Source organism: Thalassophryne amazonica, chromosome 8, assembly GCF_902500255.1.
Source record: "Thalassophryne amazonica chromosome 8, fThaAma1.1, whole genome shotgun sequence".
Classification (NCBI taxonomy): Eukaryota; Metazoa; Chordata; class Actinopteri; order Batrachoidiformes; family Batrachoididae; genus Thalassophryne; species Thalassophryne amazonica.
Window position 1 is genome coordinate 61,202,721 of NC_047110.1, and position 16,580 is coordinate 61,219,300.

General features: G+C 42.4%; 1 protein-coding gene across 1 annotated transcript in view; it reads right to left on the reverse strand.

Annotated features, from left to right (window-relative positions):
- ca12 (carbonic anhydrase XII) overlaps positions 1–16,580 on the reverse strand; it is a 46,074-nt gene that overhangs the window by 13,336 nt on the left and 16,158 nt on the right. Inside the window, exons 3-4 of the mRNA XM_034176445.1 lie at positions 10,775–10,954; positions 187–329 (exon numbers count right to left, since the gene is read on the reverse strand). Of these exons, the coding sequence (XP_034032336.1) occupies positions 187–329; positions 10,775–10,954 (323 nt within the window). The remainder of the gene's footprint in view (positions 1–186; positions 330–10,774; positions 10,955–16,580) is intronic.

The following is a 16,580-nucleotide window of genomic DNA, read 5'->3' on the forward strand; positions in this document are numbered from 1 at the left end:
AGCTAAGTCAGCTGTGAAGTACAGCAGCGGCTCCACTTCCTCCACCAGTCAAACGTCATACAGTCAAATCTGAGATGCTGTCAGCTAATGCTGAGATGAGCAAAAACACGCACCTCAAGTGAGCGGACCGAGCTAACCTGTTGATGTTTATGAATCGTCGTAAGCTGCGGTGTCTGCCTCGTTTACCTCTGCTGCGTACTGTTTGCTGTTCACTGTGTGTTCAGAGCCTGCAGGTTTGCTGGATGTGCCCCAGTGGAAATGAAGCTGAACAGCTGTGTAAAGATTCCGCAGGATGGAGACGCGCATCTTAGAAGGCAGAGACACCTGCACTGTGATTCAGAAGACATGAAATCCCACCATACACATCAGATTGGAATATTTCAGTCTACAAAAAACACTCTGAAAAGTCAATTCCAACTTTGTCCATGAGGAATTCTGTGTGATTAGATTAGTTTATGGTAGAATGACGCAGAGCACTGCCCACAGTGGCATACAGACAATGTTTCTGTGACCAACGTTTAGACATGAGGTGCCTCTGTCAGCACATTTCCGACACACATCATGCTGATGATGCCACTGCAGGCTGTGGCACTGAGACCTGTCAAACATGCATTTTGCAACCTATTAGTGGCTGCTGGGTAAGCTGAATATCAGTTTAACCACACTCACCAACAATCAAAAGACGATTGACACAGGTAGACACTACATGTATGTAATCATGTAATGTGTGCTGGCCAAACCTTCATATGCCAGCTTTTCACAATTTTCTAAGAAACAAGAAAAAATCCTGCAGCACCATTTTGCACTGCAAATAACCAATTTGAAGATATTTACATACAACTAACACAACAAAGACCAAACCAACCATTCTGAAATAAGATGGTCCAGTCCATGGAGCAATTTTCAGTTGCATCATTAGCTTTTTGTGCCCCTACCCCATCGCCTGGCAACCTTGGCAACTGCACGTGACAAGCTAGCATAGTGGTTTCAACCTGCACTTTAAAGTGTTGTCACACCATGACTGATTGAGTAAAGTGATTAGTAAAAGATTGAAATAATTTCTCTGGTGGCAAATATCACTTAATCCCTTAATCTCCAATGGATATGGAGCTCTAATGGATGGATAACGTCACATTTCCACTGGCAACGTAAAAAGCCACATTCAGCAGACTGATTTTCCCAGTTTCATATGTGCGCGCTGGGTGGAGTGGGATTAGAATGTAATCTGAATGCAAATCTGGCTAGAATCTGGCTATCTTGAAGATAATGATGTTGTGCACTGACAGCATCCTCTCCACTGTGGCGGCGTTCAGTGTGGCTGCAACGGCAAGGACAAGTAACTTTCTTTCTCTGTGGTGCCTTCTCTCTAAGAGAATCTACCAGGTGCGCTCTGAGATCCAGAGCTACACACAACCACGCTGTCTTTTTCTTCAGTCTGACCTTGGCTACTGCGCCCGGAACTGTCCTCTCTCCCCTGGTGCTGAATTCACAGCCCGCAAAGAAGCCTAGTCTGATGCATCAGACAACCACAGGATATGAACGCACGAGTATCGTAGAAATAACAAACAAGTACAGGATAAAACGGCAAACAAACATGCAACCACCAAGACAGCGCTTAAAGTTTGGGGCATGCACAAACTTTCTGACTGACTTGCCAGATATTAGCTGACAAAGACTATGTTTAACTAATGACAAAAGGACTAGACTAGTACAGAACAAAAATGGAGACATACGCATATCAGGATTTCATAAACATTACTCATACCTCAATTCGTCATAATGTGACAGACACTTTAGGAATCATTTTCAGTACTTATTCATACTTTATTTGTAAGCATTACTTATTTACAATTGTACTTATGGAGCCTGAACATGTCCTTTTTTTCAGAATTTACTAACTGTTTTGTCTTGGGGAGAAAAAAAGTTGAGCACAGGCTGCACACATCGGCCGTATTCCATGGAGCCTTCAAAATGGGACACTTAAGTTGCACCACATATGAGATACTCAGCGATGTATACAGGGTAATGTTTCACACAAACTGATTTATTGTGCTATTACAACCCCAATTCAAATCAAGTTGGGACGTTGTGTATAATATAAATAAAAACAGAACACAATGATTTTAAAATCCTCTTCAACCTATATTCAATTGAATATACCACAAAGAAAAGATATTTAATGTTCAAAGTGATAAACTTTATTGCTTTTGCGCAAATATTTGCTCATTTTGAAATGGATGCCTGCAACACATTTCAAAAAAGTTGGGACAGTGGTACGTTTACCACTGTGTTACATCAATTTTCCTTCTAACAACACTCAATAAGTGTTTTGGAACTGAGGACACTAATTGTTGAAACTTTGTAGGTGGAATTCATTTGGCTTCATTTGTTCAACATTCCGGGGTCTCTGTTCTCGTATTTTGCGCTTCATAATGCACCACACATTTTCAATAGGCAACAGGTCTGGACTGCAGGCAGGCCAATCTAGTACCCGCATTCTTTTACTATGAAGCCACGCTGTTGTAATACGTGCAGAATGTGGCTTGGCATTGTCTTGCTGAAATAAGCAGGGCCGTCCCTGGATGGCAGCATGTGTTGCTCCAAAACCTTGATGTACCTTTCAGCATTGATGGTGCCATCACAGATGTGTAAGTTGCTCATGCCATGGGCACTAACACACCCCCATACCATCACAGATGCTGGCTTTTGAACTTTGTGCTGGTAACAATCTGGATGGTCTTTCTCCTATTTTGTCCGGAGGACACGACGTCCATGATTTCCAAAAACAATTTGAAATGAGGACTCATCAGACCACAGCACACTTTTCCACTTTGTGTCTGTCCATTTCAAATGAGCTCGGCCCAGAGAAGGCGGCAGCGTTTCTGGATATTGTTGATGTGTGGCTTTCGCTTTGCATGGCAGAGTTTTAACTTGCACTTGTAGATGTAGCGATGAACTGTGTTAACTGACAATGGTTTTCTGAAGTGTTCGTGAGCCCATGTGGTAAGATCCTTTACACAATGATGTTGGTTTTTAATGCAGTGCCGCCTGAGGCATTGAAGGTCACAGGGATTCAATGTTGGTTTTTGGCCTTGCCGCTTACGTGTAGAAAGTTCTCCAGATACTCAATTTTCTGATTATATTATGGCCTGTAGATGATGGAATCCCTAAATTCCTTGCAATTGAATGTTGAGAAACATTGTTCTTAAACTACTGGACTATTTTTTCACACAGTTGTTCACAAATTGGTGATTCTTGCCCCATCTTTGCTTGTGAATGGCTGAGCCTTTTGGAGATGCTCCTTTTATATCCAATCATGACACTCACAATTAGTGTCCTCAGTTCCAAAACGCTTATTGAGTGTTGTTAGAAGGAAAGGTGATGTAACATAGCGGTAAACATATTACTGTCCCAGCTTTTTTAAAACATGTTGCAGGCATCCATTTTATCAGTTTGAACATTAATAATAATAATAATACATTTTATTTGTAACGTACTTTACATTCCATGGAATCTCAAAGTGCTACAGAGCAGAGACTAAAAACAAACAATATACAGGGTCAAGAACAATAAAATATATTCATAAAACATAACCACACAGATAAAATCATAACATTTTAACATTTTTAACATTTTAAAGGGCCATTTTAAATAAAAATGTCTTGAGGCCTTTTTTAAATGCCCCCACACTCTGTGGGGCCCTCAGGGTCTCTGGAAGGGCATCTCAGAGCCGTGGGGCGACTGCCTGGAAGGCCCTGTCTCCCATGGTGAAGAGCTTGGATCTGGGCTGGTGCAAGCGGTAGGTGGACGTGGTGGAGCGGAGGGTTCATGGGGCGGTGTGTGGCGTGAGGAGTTCAATAAGGTAGGCAGGGGCAGTTCCATGTATGCAGTGGTGTGTAAGGAGACAGAGTTTGTACTGAATTCTTTGTTGAATGGGCAGCCAATGAAGGGATCTGAGGACTGGAGTGATGTGGTCATATTTGCGCCTCCTCGTCAGGACCCGGCAGCACAGTTCTGAATGTGCTGCAGCTTTTGTAGACTTTAGCCAGGGATCCCGATGAGGAGGGCGTTGCAGTAGTCCAATCTGGAGGAGACAAAGGCATGGATCAACTTCTCTGCGTCGGATTGGGAGAGGGAGGGGCGGAGTTTTGCGATATTTTTAAAGTGGAGGAAAGAAACCTTGCAGAGGTGACGGATGTGAGAGTCGAATGTGAGATGTGAATCAAATCTGACACCAAGGTTTGTAACGGATGAGGACAGGGAAATGTTATGGTCAAAGATCGAGATACTGTTTAGGTTTGAGAAGGACTGGGTTTGGGGAGGGGTACCAATAAGGATGGCTTCTGTTTTGCTACTGTTCAGTTGAAGAAAGTTGTCAGCCATCCATGCCCTTATCTCCTCCAGGCAACAGTGAAATGCAGATGGCAGAACTGTGGTGGGAGTGGAGTCCATTTTTATATACAGCTGTGTGTCATCTGCGTAACAATGAAAAGAAACCTTTTGACCGAGTGGGAGCATGTAGATGGTGAAAAGGGTCGGCCCAAGGACCGACCCTTGAGGCACTCCGCAGCTAACTGTATGAGGTGATGATTTGGACTGTCCTAGGGTCTTGTCTTTGTGGTGTATTTAACTGAATATAGGTTGAAGAGGATTTAAGATAAGAAAAGCCTTTATTCATCCCTCAATGGGGAAATTTCAGTGTCACATCGCAGCATAGAACAGTAGGAATAGACAGAAGGGCATGCAATAAAACAAACAAGTATCTCTTAAAAAACAAGAACTAAAAAAAGCACTGAGTGCCGGGTAACGCTAAGGCTACCATTGTTCAGTTCAATGCCGCACTGCGGGATGTAAAAGTGATCAGATAAAGTGACTTCAGCGTGAAATGTACAATAAGTAAATCATTTGCAAATCATTGCATTCTGTTTTTAATTTACATTTTACACAACGTCCCAACTTCATTGGAATTGGGGTTGTAAAACAGTATTTGAAAGGAAAGGTTGATGTCTTTGGCTGTTGAACTTTTTTATGTGACATGTGGCACTGGGGGAACTCACCAAAAACAACCAGCAGGAAAATGTTATTTTTGGCTCGTGACAAATAAAGGTAACTACAACACAGCAGCTTGACAGATACTTATCACTAAACCATACACCCATGAACCCAAAAGAAAAAAGTGTCAATGAACGATGAGGGATATGCTTTCCAAACGTAATACCCATTACTATATTGGATGATGTTGAAATTGAGGATGGCCCAGTGGTTGTTCCAGCAATAGCAAAGATTTCGTGTCTGCTACCTACAACGCGCATGGAATGTCTTAAACCTAAACCTACTTCTAGGCATCTTATATATGCTACTCTGGAACCACCCCTAAACCCAAACAGTTCAACTATCAGCCACGCTGAGGTCCTTAGACTGGGTCTCATTAACATAAGATCACTGTCCTCAAAATCAGTGTTGATCAATGATCTAATTATTGATCATCACTTAGATATGATTGGGCTATGTGAAACCTGGCTTAAACCTACAGCTGTACTCCCCTTAAATGAGGCCTGCCCACCAGCATATACATTTAGTCACGTCCCTTGTGATGCGAAGCAAGGCGGGGGTGTTGCTCTTATTTATAAATCTAGGTTTAGCTTATTAGCTGTTGGGGTTACAAATATCACTCGTTTGAGCATCTGATTCTCCGCTCTGCTCAGGATATTACACATTGCCAAGGTCAGAAGAATAAAAATCAGTCCTATTACTTTGTCACTGTATATAGGCCTCCTGGCCCATATTCTGAATTCTTAGATGAATTTGGTGCGTTCATCTCTAACTTGGCAACTAGTGTAGATAACATTCTGATCATTGGTGACTTTAACATTCATATAAATAAGCCTTCTGATCCCCTCTGCAAATCATTTATGGAAATTGTGGATGCATTAGGATTTTGGCAATGCATTCGGGATTTGACGCACATTCGTGGAAATACCCTGGATCTGGTTCTCGCACGTGGTATTGCTGTCACGAATACTGACATCATGCCTCTTACGTCAGTGGTGTCTGATCACTCACTTATTAAGTTTACAGTTTCGCTGCCGTGTTTAGTGGAACAACAACCTTATATATCATTACGCCGATATATCAACTCCTCAACTAAGACTGAACTCGAAGCTAGACTGCCTGATGTCTTAGCTTCACATTTGACAAATACCCAGTCAGTAGACAGACTTGTGGCTAGTTTAAACTCAGTGCTCAAAACTACACTCGACATGATTGCACCACCTGTGTTAAAACCGTGCTCCCCCAAATCACAGTCACCTTGGTTCAATGATTATCTGCGTGACCTCAAGCATAAAGCAAGAGGTCTAGAACGGAAATGGCGTTGTTCAAAATTAGAAGTATTTCACCTTGCGTGGCGTGATGCTATCTTAGACTATAAGCATGCATTATTGGCTACAAAGCGAACTTACTACGCTGATTTGATCAACAAAAACTAGCATAACTCAAAGTTCTTGTTCGACACAGTGGCAACACTTTTGCATGGACAACCACCTGTAGTTCGCTCTCCTTTTACAGCACAAGATTTCCTGGATTACTTTGGGAAGAAAACAGAAGACATCAGGTTAAACATATTCCGGCATGCCTTAATCCAGCCACTACACCCTGCTATTGATGTGGGCGCCACTACTGAGGTATTATCTAGATTTACAGAATTTGACAGTATCTCACTAGGCATGCTGACAAAACTCGCAATGTCAACAAAAAGCACAACCTGTTTATTTGATCCTATACCAACAAAACTGTTTAAGGACCTGTGGCCCACTCTTGGGCCAACTGTGCTGGAAATGATTAATTCTTTAACTTCTGGATCTGTTCCTAAATGTTTCAAATCTGCAGTGATTAAACCATTACTTAAGAAACCCAATCTTGACCCTAGTGTATTGACAAACTATCGTCCGATATCAAATCTATCATTTTTCTCTAAAATTCTGGAAAAAGTGGTATCACGGCAGCTCATAGACTATCTTACTGAGAATAATCTCTTTGAGCCACTGCAGTCTGCTTTTAGAAAATCTCATTCCACAGAGACGGCTCTCACTAAAGTGGTGAATGATCTTCTGCTTACAATGGATTCGGACACCACTACAGTTCTGTTGCTGTTAGATCTCAGTGCTGCATTTGATATAGTGGATCATCATATTCTACTTGATAGGCTGGAAAATCACTTTGGGATTACTGGGAGTGCCCTTGCATGGCTGACGTCATACTTGACCAGTCGTTCTCACTGTGTTTTGTACAGTAACACTACCTCTAACCTTAGTGACATGAAATCTGGGGATCCACAGGGGTCTGTCTTAGGCCCCCTGCTTTTCTCCCTTTATATAGCACCCCTTGGGCACATATTGCAGCGTTTGGGATTACCTTTCACTGCTATGCAGATGATACTCAGTTATACATGCCAATGAGAGCTGGTAATCTCATTCACATAAAGACTCATAAGACTGAAATGATGGTTCTTGGTCCAGTGAGACATCTGCATCAATTTGACCAGTTAACGCTTAACCTTGGCTCATGTGTCATACATCACACTGACAAAGTGAGGAACCTTGGGATAATTTTTGATCCTTCATTGTCCTTTGGCCTCCACATTAGAAATATTACTAGGACTGCTTTCTTCCACCTGCGAAATATAGCGAAGATTCGTCCCATCCTGTCTATGGCTGATGCTGAGACCCTGATCCATGCGTTTATCTCTTCTAGATTGGACTACTGCAATGTTCCATTTTCTGGTTTACCGCAGTCTAGCATTAGGGGTCTCCAATTGGTTCAAATTGCTGCAGCCAGACTTTTGACACGAAGCAGAAAGTTCGACCACATTACACCCATTTTGGCATCCCTTCACTGGCTTCCTGTCCCAGTGAGATCAGATTTTAAGGCTCTGCTACTAACCTATAAAATTATTCATGGACTGGCACCTCCCTACCTAGCTGACCTAATTAAACCTTACGTACCGGCCCGGGCTTTACGTTCTCAGGGTGCAGGACTACTTTGTGTCCCTAAGGTGAATAAGAAGTCTGCAGGTCACAGAGCTTTCTCTTATCGTGCCCGTTCTGTGGAATGAGCTCCCTGCATCAATAAAACAGTCAGATTCTGTGGAGACTTTCAAGTCCAGACTTAAGACGCACTTATTTTCCCTTTCATATGGCTAGCATACTGGTACAGTTTTGTTTTATGCTTTTTAGTCTTTTCATTTGTTGTGTGTTGGGGGGTGTGGCTGGATATTTTGGTGTTCTTTTCTTTTCTTTGCTCTCCAGGTGGCATGAGAACTGATTTGTCTGTGGAGAAGGTGCTGGCTGAAGAATCCTTCACCCTCATCAACATCATGTGCAGCACCTGTGAATGGTGCTCACATGCAACCTTAAAGACTTTCAGCTGAAGCAGATAATTGGATGGCGTACTGCATTTAAGTCATGTGTGATTCAAGCAGAACTGCCGGGAACTCGACCTTGTGATGTTCGTTTGTGAGACGCTGAGGACCGCGCCTGGGTTTGACACATCGAGCCCGTGAGGCAAGGAAGGGTGAGGGACACATGCTGTCAGCACACATCAAAGGTGATTAAGTGTTTGACTAATTGTTGATAGTAACTTGGTATTTTGTTACGCAGTATACTTGAATTGTGATGAGGATTGTGCAGCTCGCTTCTCACTGCTGTGGCATGCGGACAAGTGGTCCTCCACCTGTTGTGAGAAGCTGCTTATTTGCATAAAGCTTAAAATACAGACCTGTATGTGTTGCTGATAGTGTGTGTCTTTTGAAGGATATTAGTTGTAACTGCTAACTTACCTCACCTCTTCTATGCTTCGCAGAGAGTCGGTTTGTCGTGTCCACCTGGGGGGTGTTTGGCGGTGGTAGTGGGTCCAGGAGCGCCGGGCTTCGATCCTTTTGGTCGCTGGAGAGCGTGCCAGCCTTCACTCCACCAGAAGGACGCTATTTTGTTTTTTTTTTACACTTTTTATGCACCAGTGGGTGAATAAATATATTGTTTTTGGAACCACTTTTCTGGTTATTTGTAGCGCTGGGTTCCGTCTGACGCAGGTCCGCTCCTCAACCCGCGTCGACACATAACATAATTCATTTATTAGTAATTGGAGCGGGCCGCGGCCTCAACTTTACCTAAATTCTGGGTCTTTTAGTGAAGTTTAGGGCTAGTGGCCGGCGATCACCTTAGTATTTCTTCTCTTTTTCTTGCTGTTTAATGCTGGCAAATAATACAGTATTTTTTTGTCTTTCTGATGCCTGATTGTTTTTTCTCTCTGTTTAAGGTGCAGCTCCATCCAGAGATGGGAGTTGTATTCGTGTTGGCGATCCTCCTGTCCTGTGCGCCAATAGCATTTCTTATATATTTGTCTGTGAATTGTTCTTTGAATTGTTCTGTAATTTATGTCTGTAGCATGGCCCAAGCAGAGGGTCACCCCTTTGAGTCTGGTCTGCTTGAGGTTTCTTCCTCAGAGGGAGTTTTTCCTTAACACTGTTGCTTTGGGGGTTGGTAAGGTTAGACCTTACCTGTGTGAAGCGCTTTGAGGCAACTCTGTTGTGATTTGGCGCAATATAAATGAAAATAAATTGAAATTGAAATTGAAATGAATGCTTTGAGATCCAAACCCTAACCTTAACCCAGGTAATCCTAACATTTACCCAAATCTTAATGTAACCCTCTATTAACTCTACTTTAATGTAATAACCTTGATGTAACCCTAACCATAAAACTAATTTTAAATTTGTTCTTCCATGTGTGTTGTAAAATTACTTTTATCAAAAAATATATATATATACATTTGTCATGAATGTGCAAAATGTGAGAGGCTTGTTCAATTTACAAACAAACACAGCGCCATATTAACATTCAAAGAATCAAACCACATTATCTATCTCAGAGTCCAGCCCTATCACTGCTATGCTGTGGAAAAAAATGGAGATTAGAAGCAAGGGGAATATGCAGCATGATATCAAAACAGCGGCAAAAAGTTGAGCAATGATTCATGGGATTGTTTGGCATCCACCTATTGCATGTTCATGTTCAGAGGAAAGAAGCCTGCACATGTCTGCAGTATTCCATTGACCATTCAGAAGGAAGTATAAGTACACTTTGACCGACCTTCAGTGGTTATATGACACCAATAACTGTTTTCTTGAACTGGTGCCCTTTGTGAGTCTCCCCATGGCACTGTCTTCCAGCAACACTGTAGACAATGTCAGCTATACTCCCCTTGGAGAGTACTTTGTAATGCTACAGAATATGGAAAGTTAGCAATCAAATGTAACAGTATAACAGTGCTTTTTTGGTGTGCATGTGTTTTGTTTTGAATTTTTTTCATGGCATCACTGGTAATATAGTATTTGGTATAAGTATGGTTGAAACAGGTTTATTTTATTATAGCACCCCAGAGCCAGCAGAAAAAGAGCAGATGAGTCATCTATGTCACATTTTCTCGGACTAAACATGGAGCTCTTTCTTTATGTGAAATGACAGCTAAGATAATAAGAGAGTGATTACACATAATTGCTATGGTTGATTTAGAGAGAAGACCGCCCATGTAATTTTCTTTAGTTTGACCTCGAACGTACGTAAGCTTTTACATCACACTTATCTTCAATTGTGTCTAATTCAACTGGAGAACATGCTGCAGAACTTAAAAAAAATCACTGGTATTGTTGTTAGTGCTGATGTTCCGTTCTGTTACTTTAAATGTGTATTTTCAGGTGTACCTTTGACTGACTCACCAGAATGTCCATTATTTCCCAGAGTAAGCTGTTCATTGGGTGAAAGATTGTAGTTCTGAACCTCAATTGGACGTAAAGTTGGATCAAACCTTAGTAGCCTCGAGGTGATGTCAATCGGAGACTGGAAAGTCCCACCACAGTAAGGAAAATGCTTTGACCAGTGGTGCTCTCCCTCTTGTCCTGCAACAGTATCCGTGCAAATCATTAAACACTTCTGAAACACATGAATACGAGGGCTGTCAATAAAGTATAGGTCCTTTTTATTTTTTTCAAAAACTATATGGATTTCATTCATGTTTTTACGTCAGACATGCTTGAACCCTCGTGCGCATGCGTGAGTTTTTCCACGCCTGTCGGTGACATCATTCGCCTGTGAGCACTCCTTGTGGGAGGAGTCGTCCAGCCCCTCGTCGGAATTCCTTTGTCTCAGAAGTTGCTGAGAGACTGGCGCTTTGTTTGATCAAAATTTTTTCTAAACCTGTGAGACACATCGAAGTGGACACGGTTCGAAAAATTAAGCTGGTTTTCAGTGAAAATTTTAACGGCTGATGAGAGATTTTGAGGTGATACTGTCGCTTTAAGGACTTCCCACGGTGCGAGACGTCGCGCAGTGCTCTCAGGCACCGTTGTCAGCCTGTTTCAAGCTGAAAACTTCCACATTTCAGGCTCTATTGATCCAGGACGTCGTGAGAGAACAGAGAAGTTTCAGAAGAAGTCGGTTTCAGCATTTTATCCGGATATTCCACTGTTAAAGGAGATTTTTTAATGAAAGACGTGCGGACGGGTCCGCGCGTCGGGACGCAGCCGACGCGGTGCGGCAGCACAGGAAAAACACCTCCGTGTTGAAAACCATTTGTAAAATCCAGGCGGCTTTTGATGGCTTTCAGTGGAGTGAGTATATGAGAAATTGTTTAACAGCTGGACATGTTCCAACTTGTCCTTAAGGCTTCCAACAGAGGTGTTTTTCCTGTGGCGGCGCGTCGCGGCGGCTGCGAGCCGACGCTGCAATCCGTCCGCACGTCTTTCATTAAAAAAATCTCCTTTAACAGTGGAATATCCAGATAAAATGCTGAAACCGACTTCTTCTGAAACTTCTCTGTTCTCTCACGACGTGCTGGATCAATAGAGCCTAAAATGTGGAGGTTTTCAGCTTGAAACAGGCCGACGATGGCGCCTGAGAGCGCTGCACGACGTCTCGCTCCGTGGGAAGTCCTTAAAGCGACAGTATCACCTCAAAATCTCTCATCAGCCGTTAATATTTTCACTGAAAGCCAGCTTAATTTTTCGAACCGTGTCCACTTCGATGTGTCTCACAGGTTTAGAAAAAATTTTGATCAAACAAAGCGCCAGTCTCTCAGCAACTTCTCAGACAAAGGAATTCCGACGAGGGGCTGGACGACTCCTCCCACAAGGAGTGCTCACAGGCGAAGGACGTCACCGACAAGCGTGGAAAAACTCACGCATGCGCACGAGGGTTCAAGCATGTCTGACGTAAAAACATATGAATGAAATCCATATAGTTTTTGAAAAAAATAAAAAGGACCTATACTTTATTGACAGACCTCGTATTCAGAAATCTCAAATGCAATTCTCAACACTAGATGTGTCATATTCTACACTGTTCAAAGAGTACAGCTGCAGGCAATATGTACTTTTGCAAATGCTAAGCTATTCTAGTTTAAAGGGCAAAAGACCAAAAGGCTCTCCTAGTGTAATTTTCAGTAGAGGAAGGGCCCAAGGTAGACTTATCTGACTGAACATTTTAGATGTACTCAAAGTGACATATTATTATCCATGTTCAGGGCAGCACGAGAGCGGCCTAGAGCCATTCTCTTGGTGCTTGTGAAAGCAGCAAGTGTGAGAAGCTGTCTGATGTTTATGGGAAGAGTCAGTGAGAACACTGTCTCCTGCCAAATAAGAGGTTTCTATAAAACACAAGACATCAAAAATGAGTACACTTGCAGATCAGGTCATGTGGTTTTAAGGGTGACCTCAGCTGAGCCTGAATATGGCTTTGGTACAGATTCCTAGAAGGAGAGTGTATTTCCATTTGCGTGGCATGCTATTTTAACTATACTGAACTTGGTTTTAAAGCATCTGGAGAGTTCCTCTGCATATGCCAGATTAGTTTTTATTGATTTTAGTTCTGCTTTTAACTGTATCCAGTCACATGTTCATCTTCAAAAACTGTCTCTGCTGAACGTGAACCCTTTCTTAAATAAGTGGTATCACTCTTTCCTATCAAACAGGTCACAGCAGGTGAAGTTTAATTCTGTCTTCTCTGATATTGCATTAAGCAACACTGGAGTCCCTCAGGGCTGTGTTAGTTCACCATTTCAATTTACATTGTATACATTGTGCCCTGTGCACGGCAACATTTCCTGTATGTTCGTTCTGTGAATTGTTTTGTAATTTGTGTCAGTAACATGGCCCAAGTAGAGAGTCACCCCTTTGAGTCTGGTCTGCTTGAGGTTTCTTCCTCAGAGGGAGTTTTTCCTTACCACAGTCACCTGTGTGCTTGCTCTGGGGGTTGGTAAGGTTAGACCTTACTTGTATGTAGTGCCTTGAGGCAACTTTGTTGTGATTTGGCACTAAATAAATAAGATAAATTAAATTAATATACTACCAATGACTGTGTCAGCTCCCAGCCAAATCAGTATTTTGTTAAATTTTCAGACAACACTGCAATACTTAGTCTGCTAAACAGTAATACCAATTTAAGTAGTCACAAATCTGGAGTGACAGGTTTGTGAACTGATGTGACGCCCACAGATTAATATGTATAAAACAGTGGAGATGGTGGTGGACCCCAGGTCTATTGGGGACGGTAGTGTGGTAGCCATACATGGATGTAACATTGATTAGGTGGATTCATATAAATATCTGGGAGTTTACATTGATAATAACTTAAGCTGGCACATGCAAGTGTCAAGCATTTGTGCTGGAATCCACCAGCGTATGCACTTTTTCCGTCGACTCCGATTGTTTGGTGTATGTAGGAATATTATGCTAATTTTATACAGAGCAGCTATTGAGTCTGTGTTACGGCATGGTATTACCAGTTGGTTTGGTAATTGAATGGTTAAATCAAAAACTCAAATACTAAATCTGACATAAATAGCTGGCAAAATCATTGTATGTTGATTTGACACAAGTTTTACACAGGATGCCTTTCCTAATGCAACCCCACATTACATGGAGAAATGTGGCAGCACATGAAATTAGGCTAAATTACCCATGTTTATGGCTCCATATCTCAGGGCATAACTAAGTGTCAATCCATGTGGGCATTTGCCCCTATCCACAAACCATAAAGCAGGGTGCCAGATACTTTATAGACTCCCTGCGGGTGGTGAGTCCATATGGAGGTGACACCGCATTGTTTTTTCAGGCTGAGCCCGAATGAGTGCCAGGGTTGTAGACCTGGCCACCGGGCGTTCACCTGCGAGCTCCCCCCAGGCCTAGCACCAGGAGGGTGCCCTGGTATCCCTAATCTGAGTAAGGTATCTGCATCCCTATATGAGCCTGTCATAAAGGGTCAAGTAGATTGCCCTTTGTTTGTCTCCCCACCTGGGACCAATTTGCCAAGAGTGGCCCTACTAGGAGCTAATGCGCCAGATAACATAGCTCCCTGGATCATACAAACCCCTCCACCATGATAAAGTGGCAAACCAGCGAGTGGCGGAAATTAGATTCCTGTGTCGGATATCTAGGCTTACACTCCTGGACAGTTTGACAAGCTCGACTGTCCAAAAGGGGCTCAGAGTAAAGCCACTGCTTCTTGTATGGAAAGGAGCCAAGTGAGGTGGTTTGGGCATCTGGTAAGGATGCCCCATGGTCATCTCCCTAGGGAGGTCTTCCAGGCACATCAGAGGAAGCCCACGGGATGACCCAGGACATGCTGGAGGGATTCTATTTCCAAGCTGGCTTGGGAACGCCTCAGGATCCCCTGGGAGGAGTTACGGGACTTGCCAAGGACAGGGAAGTGTAGGGTGAGCTGCTACAGCAACCCAGACCCTGATAAGCAGCAGAAAATTAATGAATGACAGAACATATGGCACCAAAAATAAAACATAATGCACCAATATTTTCATAATTCTTTATGTATTTTGAGTAGTCAGTTCATTTGACATTTCTTTTACTCATGATATGCATTTTAATCTCCAAGATGCTCCTGCATGTGATAGCACCCTGACATCAGTGTATGAGTGTTTGCATGAATGGGTGAAGATAAGCCATCATTGTAAAGCGCTTGAGCATGTTTCAGAGGGAAAGGGCTGCAGGAATGCAGTCCATTTACCATTGAAATAACAGCTCATTTCTCTTCTGATAACAGACAAAATAATTCTTTCAGGCATTAAAAGATTCAAGCACCTACTCTCATAATTAAGATGGATAACAAACAATGTTATCGGAGACTCACAAATTTATTTGTATTTATCAAAGGTAAATAAATTTATCTGGCTCCATGTGAAAACAACCACTGCATTGGGTGAAAATTAACAATGGCACACGCACTTGGCTTTGTGCTGCGTGTATGAGGGGTCCCCCACATTTCTCTTTAAACTAAAGAAAGGTATTATTTGAGTAAAGTGAAAACTAATTATATAATCAGTTTATTTATTTATTTATTCATATAATTTATTTTAGTCCCACAGTAACAGTCACCATTCCATCCTTTGCAAGATGTTATTTGGAGGTTAAATACATTAAATGAGTCAGCTTTGCACCAACATAAAGTGTGACCAGCCCGAACAACTACTGACGACTGTGACAAGCTCCCTGAAGGATATGACATTGATTGAGGATGAAATCCGCCACGCTGCAATTATTATGAGCCAGACACAATTTTTCTCGCATCAGCTCATTTTTTTGTTTCATCCAAAGACAAGAGCAAACAGAGATTTCTGACATCCGTGAATCCGGATCCGGATCACCTCCAAAATTGTGTTCTATTGTGTTCTATGGCCTAATATCTATATGTGGTGCAAATTTGGTGAGAATCTGTGAAATAGTTTTGACAAAATCCTTAAAAGCCTATAAAGTCAAATCCTGAGTCACAATCCAGATCCGGATCACCTCTAAAATTCAGTGGGGTCTTCCATGGCCTAATGTATCTGCAGTGCAAATTTGGCGAGGATCCGTATAGTAGTTTTGACGTAAAAGACAGACAGACAAATTAATAAATAAATATACGCCAATGATTTTATTACGCCTTTGGTGGACGTAATAACACAAATATCATACATGAGGGGATGTCAAAACGTTTTGAGCCTCGCACATTTTTCCCATATTACAATGCATCACACCTGATCTACATCAATGCCTTAGCTACTTATTTCATGTAGGTTCATATTGCTCACTTCAATTGCTGAGTCATAACACTGTGTGGAAGAGACATACCCTCCAGTGTCAGTCATGGAATTCTGCTTCACGAGGACAACGCACCAGTCCACACCAGCCGGGTTGCCATGGACGCTGTGCGCGAGTGTGGATATGAACTTCTTCCTCACCCACCCTATTCTCCAGACCTAGCCCCTAGCGACTTCCCCCTCTTTCCCAGGCTGAAAAAAATACCTTAGGGGCCAGAGATTTGAGGATGACGATGAGCTGACTGCTGCAGCGGAGGGCTGGTTAGGGGACCAAGATGTTGAGTTCTACCGATCAGGTATCAATGACTGGCAAACTAGATGGAACAAGTGTATGGAGTTGGAAGGGGACTATGTTGAAAAACAAAACATTACGAATCCAAATATCTTGCCCTGCTGAAGCAAGAGAATCTTTCAACACTTCCACCATAAACCTT